At 38.9% G+C, this 6,696-nt stretch overlaps 1 protein-coding gene across 1 annotated transcript in view; it reads left to right on the forward strand.

Moving 5' to 3' along the window:
- CUBN (cubilin (intrinsic factor-cobalamin receptor)) overlaps window positions 1-6,696 on the forward strand; it is a 259,342-nt gene that overhangs the window by 52,843 nt on the left and 199,803 nt on the right. Inside the window, exon 22 of the mRNA XM_012660902.1 lies at window positions 1,194-1,324. Within this exon, the coding sequence (XP_012516356.1) occupies window positions 1,194-1,324 (131 nt within the window). The remainder of the gene's footprint in view (window positions 1-1,193; window positions 1,325-6,696) is intronic.

A 6,696-nucleotide genomic window follows, 5' to 3' on the forward strand; every position in this document is an offset into this window, starting at 1 on the left:
TATTGTTTTCTTATTACTCTTTCTTACAGGTATTTCTCTAGATAAAAGCTTGTGGCATAATGTCTTTTATTACAACTCTTCTTTTGCCATTAATAGAATAGTTTTTCTGAGCTAAATTGCTTTTGTTCAGCAAAAACTGTTACATGGCTTAGTAATTAAACTCTTACCTCTTTATAGGCCAGCTGTTTAAGACAATAGATTCCATCTATATATGGATTACCATTAAAACAACTCTATGAAGTAGGTGCTATCATTCCCATTTTGGAAATGGGGAAACTGAGGCCACAGAGCTTGAGTGATTTTCCAAAAGTCATAATGCCTCCAAGTCTGTGGTCCCCCACCTTGGGCCACAGACAGGTACTGGGTCCATGGCCTGTTAGGAACAGGGCCACACAGCAAGAGGTGAGCGGCAGCGGGTGAGCGAGTGAAGCTTCATCTGTATTTACAGCTGCTCCCCATCACTCTCATCACCGCCTGAGTTCTGCCTCCTGTCAGATCAGTAGCAGCATTCGATTCTCATAGGAGCAGAACCCTATAGTAAACTGTGCATCAGGGGATCTAGGTTGCGGCTCCTTATGCGAATCCAGTACCTGATGATCTGAGATGGAGCTGAGGTGGTGATGCTAGCACTGGGGAATGTCTGCAAATACAGATTATCATTGCCAGAGAGGTTTGACTGCACAATAAATGTAATGCACTTGAATCATCCCAAAACCATCCTCCCCAACCCAAAATTGACTTCCATGAAACTGGTCTCTGGTGCCAAAAAGGTTGGGGACCACTGCTCTAAGTGATAGAGCTGACTCTGAAGACTGAGCTCTATGAGTTTATGGTATATTGTTTCTTTTGTTATGTAAGTTTATTACATTTCTATTAAAAATTCATTGATATTCTGTATGGCAATATAATGTATTAATAGCTTGTACTTTCTAATTTCATTAAACTTCTTACACATGACAATTCATATAGCCAGACACACACGTAAAACCATTTCAGGGAAGTAATCGTGAACAGGACAATCTTCAGTAAGTTCATAAATATTTTTGCCTGAAATATATTTGTTGTTTAATGTTGATAGAAAGTAAGTAACAAAACCCATTATTATATTTACGTGCCCTAATCTTTAGTACATCATTGCAAATACACCAGAAGTTTTTAAAATCGTGTGTCTGTTCTTTCTTGGCTTGGAACAGGTATTGTGGAAAATCAGTCCCACCTTCTCTTACAAGCAGTGGCAACTCATTGATGCTGGTATTTGTGGCTGACTCTGACCTTGCTTATGAAGGCTTTTTAATAAACTATGAGGCAATCGATGCATCAACAGGTAACAAAACAGCACGGTATACTTGATTTCATTTACTCCGTAAAAAATGGAGCTATCTAAAACACAATGAGAATACTTCATCCCTAAACCTGTGACACACAATGAAAGATATATTTAGAATAAAGTGTACTGACTTAAATACCTACCTTATTAAAAATGGAGTAATGACTAGACAAGAATATTGTATCAATATTAAATTTTCTAATTTTGGTAATTGTACTGTGGTTTTGTAAGAGAATGTTTTAGTTCTAGGGAATAATACACCGAAGTTTTTAGAGGTAAAGATACACAATGTCTCCAAATTACTCTGAATTGGCTCAGATAATAAGTGAGTGAGAGAATCAGAGAGAGAGACAGCAAGAGAGACAGAGAGAGAGAAAAAGAGAGAGAGACAGGAAGAAAGAGAGAGGAATATAAAGCAATGGAAACAAAATACAAATATGTAATAAATCAGGATAAAAGGAATTCAGGAGCTCATTCTTGCAACTTTCCTGCAAGTTTGAAATTCTACCAACAAAAGCTTACCAGAGAGACTGAATATTTAACTTAAGAAATTAGGAATAGGGCAACAACTGATAAAAATTAGAGACTACTGCATGGAATTCCAGGGCAGGAAATGGAAGATTTTTTTGTGAAATCTACATTTCTAAATTTTATCTAATGAAATTAATCTTTTTAGCATTTATTCCCTGTATTGTATTTTTCCTATTACTTAATTTCTCATCAACACTATGCTCTTTGCAAATGCAGCACAGAAAACAAAAGCCTTTGCAGGCAGGGTCTTCGAGGTATCAAAAGAACCACAGGAGCCCCCGGTCCCAAGAGCCTATGGGATTCCTGGGGAGTCATATTTCATTAGGCTCATCTTCCCACGTAGGATGTGTACCTTTTCACAGACTTGGGGCTTTCCTTGTGCATCGTACTTACAAAGATACTAAATGGACCAAAACAACATCCAGTGTAGGTCCATAGTAGGCATATGATGACTGTACTTCCCAGGCATTTCTCAGCCTCTGGTTTGCCCCAGAGGCATGGTGCGATTCACTGAACTTGCTTCAGAAAGGACTGGAAGCTTTTCCTGGGCCAGGATGTGCCCCCTCTGACACTGTCTGGCATCTAGAGACCGCCAAGTGCTCATCTCTCAAAACCCCTACTCCTCAAAATACATAAACAAATTTAAAGTTTAAAAATTCCTTACACAGAATCTCTACCCAATTTCTCATTTTTTCTCCATCAGAGGAGCTGGCCAGTACTTGTCATTTCAGGCGAAACTGCTGTTCTCTGCAGTAACTCAAGTTCTATGTCCTGGCAGCATGGCTTTAGGTTTCTCCAGAATCCTGAGTATGAGGGAATCGTATACTTTTCTCTCCAGTGGGACCCTGTGTAGCAGCCAGTTCATTACCCAGCCCAAGCACCTGGGAAATCGAATCTCCTGCACTGTCAATAAGTTATGGTGCATGGTTGACATAGTCACTGTACTTTGTTCAGGTGGTTAACATCCAGTGACCAAAATGGGTTTCTCAAGAAATTATAGTGTGTGCACAATTTCTCATACTTCTGTAGTTTTATCTGCCTCTTCTGTTTGGCCCCAAAGCACATCGAATATTAGATTAGGATTTGGAGCAAGTCACTTGAACTCTCTGGGCCGCCGTTTTCTCATCTGTAAAACTAAGGGACTGGATTTGGTGATCTTTGAGATGACTTCTGGCTGTAATCACCTATGAACATAACTTTAATTTTCTGCATGAATAAACTAGCTATATCTTAGATAACATATAATGCAGACAGGGCCTCCTAAAAATACAGAAACCTTTGTAATGACATGCAAAGTGGGACATACTTCTGTAAAACAACTCTATTCCTACTCTAGCTTGTAAGACAATATTTAGTACAGAAAGAACCAAAAGCAATCAAAATAATCTGACAGGGAGGATATTAGATTCTAATCTAAAAAGTTTTCAGAAAGAGAAAATACAGGTAAAATAAAAGTAAGTCGAGGAAAAGAAGAGAAGCAAACTGATAAAGAAAGAGAGCAGAAGAAAAAGCAAGTGATAATACCAACGTAGCAAACTCAAAAGATTCTCTGCCATACTTCCCTGGGTGATAATCATTAGTTTGGCCTCTATTTGGTCCAGACAAGCTGAAACCACAGACAGGGGAATGTTCACTTCCTATCCCTTGGCTGAGCCTGGCTGGTCACCATGCCTCCTTTTGCTGGATGAACTCAGAGGTCTGACTGACATAGTCAAACCATTCTAAGCAGCAATCAGGTGATTGGATCCAGGAAGCCACAGGCACCTTCAGTTTATAACTCTGGAGGCTGTCCCAGTTTCCCATAGATCAGGACTTGAGTGATTGGGTCTCGTGAGTTGTTGAGGGTGGGCCCTGCAGTATCTCTCAGGGAAGGGCTGGGTCAGGAGATTGAGTGAGAGTTGGGCTGGGGAGACCAGGCAGCAGGCTGGCCCTCAAGGCCACCTGAGTCAGAGCAAGCTGTTGACTCAGAAAAATGGAGTTATTAGGACTCTTTCTTTTCAGTTATCATCTTTGGATATTTTCTGCAGAATGAAGTAGTATCAGGGAAAAGCATCAATGGAAGCTCGATCATTGGCCCTGAGCCTATTTTACTGCTCTAGCAGAAGTTATTTCCAGAACAATAACAATGCTATTTGGTTGTTGGTTCCTCAGCACAACAGGTGTGAGCTTCCCTGCTGAAGCCTTTCCTGTCTTCGTCAGATGAAGGCTAAGTTTCTGGATTTGAATCCAGTTACTTTTCTGTCTGTAGTTGGTGCCATATGGCTATGATGTCAGCCCCTAAATATGTGTTTGGGAGAAAAAAAAGATCAGCTGCTTGTCATTACTTGGACTTCCTCCCTCGTCACTTTGTTTCTGCCTTTATCCAGATGTGCCCAGGGAAATAGAGAGGAAAGAACTAACGAGTAAAACGTTAGAGGGTCAAAACTCTTGAGAAATTCTCAGTAACTGATTATGAGACTAGGTTTTAAATGTTTGCTAATTTAAAGCACAAAATGTTTGAATCCTGAGAGAATGTAATTGACTAGTTAATTTTACCAATTTGAAGTGTAATTTTATCTTCTATTAACATCCTTTAAATGCACATTGATATATATATAATCCAACCAAGAGGGACTTGAAAAGTATAAACAGGAACAGAGAAATGTACCTTATTCATTTTCAACTTTAATATTAGATGAAAATCAACATCTAATGAAATGTTTTTCAAATTGTAATTCATGACCCATTAGTGAGTCATAAAATTAATTTATTAGATTGCTACTTGTTATTGTTAAGAATATGGAATGAAATAGAAAAGAATGAGAGAGAAAGTATCAAAGTTTATCATACAGAGTCAGGTGTCACTTCATGAAAACTGTTTACAAAACCTGTGTGTGTATGCGTGGTTGATGTAGATCTCTTATTAAGGTATGTCAAGAAAGTTCAAAACACAAATCTAGTCTACTTACTTTAATTTTTAAATGACGGAGATGTGAGTCTAGAATGTTGAATTTATCTGCCCAAGAATACACAGCTAGTTAGTTTGAAAGCCAAATTAAACAATCAAGTCCCAACATGTAATCCGTTTTTTTTTTACCGTGTCCAGATTAGCTCTTAGACATGCTCTAGATGAATTCACATGGTGTGGCTGGTAACATTCGATTCAGAGCTACAGTAGAACTGTGGTGGACTTTTCGTATTTTCTGCAAAGAAAAAAACATTACAGTTGTCCAGGGAAATGGCCAGGAATGATCACAACCACATCAATACAGGCTCAAGGGGGAGCCCTGCTGGGATTTTCCAACCTCCTCATTCCCAATACCAAATTCCCCTCAAATCCCACAATGGGAGGGTAGTGTTATCTTTTATCCGTCATCCTGGAATGAACTCAGAAGAGGCATCTAGGAGTAGGAAGTTAAGAAATGGTGACTAGAAGAAACGTGTAGAAAGAGTTGTTTTCTACTTAGAAAACTTCAACCTGGGAGGTTGGCATTCTCAAACTCTAGTGTTCGTAAGAAACTTGGGGCATGGGGGATTTTCTTGCTACAAATTCAGGGCCCCTCCAAAAATTCTGATTAAAATAGGTCTAGGGTGCATTTTCACCAAGGATTCAAGTTGTTCTAATGAAACTTTGTAGTTCATCAAAGACTGAAAGTCAAGTCTGAAATTGCTATAGAATTACAAGGGAGATGTAATGGTGGATTGGACTGCAACCACTCGTGATGGAAAGTACTATTCATGATACGGTGAAAAAGGAAGCTGGGGGGAGTCAGAAGTCTTGGTTCTAGTCCCAACCTTGGTATTAACTTGGAATACTTCGGACAAGTTACAGACCTTTCTGATTCTTTCTGTCCACCTTAAATTCTGTATTTTCTGCTATGAGATATTCAGATATATTTCCTCTGGAAAAGGGTTTTTAGTAAGTCTATTAATCAGGTAAAGATTTACTTTCTTACTGGTTAGTGTTTTCTCATATTTTTGTATATATGGTTGTCCCAGCACTTCCCAGCTCAGTTCATTTATCTCATTTAATTTATTATATATTTTAGTCCTTAGACTGAAAATGCAACAAAATGCTTAATCATGATATTCCTAGTCCCCTATTTGTCTTCATTCTTAAATTGATTATTTCCTGTGTAGAAAAACTGGGTATCGCTAAAGAGAACAGGATTTGGAAAGGGAGGACTTGGGTTTAAATTTTATCTTAGCCTGGCTTGTCTCTGAACCAAGTGCTTTTCAGAACTTAATCTCCAGGAATCTCAGCTCCCTCACCCACACCTCTCTAAAAAGTGCAGGTGATAACACCTGGTTGTCTCACAAAGTTGGAGAAGATGAAATAAGACAGACATTGTGAAAATTACATTATAGCTGTAAAGGACCATGACTTTGTCAGATTTAAAATATGATTACTGATGTCCAAGCACAGCTTTACTAAAAGAAAAAGCAATGACTGTGACCACCTAGCAGAAAATTGTAGCAAATGTTGAGTTTGGTTAAAAAGGCTTCTTCTTTCCTAAGAGAGAAACTGAGTCTGTAAGTGTACCTTCTCTCGGGTCTTCACTTTTAAGAATGTTAAACCAGATGTGCCGATAAAAGCCAGACGATGGTTCCTGGGTTGGTTATTTATTCAGCACATACCTAGAAAATCTGAGGTCACATGGCTTCATTCAGGAACCAAAAGTCTCATAAGTGATTTTGAGAAAGCACAGCCTATAGATTGAGCCTTAATGTAATTGGATAATCACTTATTATCCCATAAGGCAAACAGGAAGGTGCTAGAGCAGTTACTCATAATCGAGGGTCTCCCTATTGATGCATTCCTCTATCCACAGGACCAGTTTGCCTTATTCCTGTGGCAC

This window comes from Propithecus coquereli, unplaced genomic scaffold (assembly GCF_000956105.1).
Source record: "Propithecus coquereli isolate 6110/MARCELLA unplaced genomic scaffold, Pcoq_1.0 Scaffold69, whole genome shotgun sequence".
Classification (NCBI taxonomy): domain Eukaryota; kingdom Metazoa; phylum Chordata; class Mammalia; order Primates; family Indriidae; genus Propithecus; species Propithecus coquereli.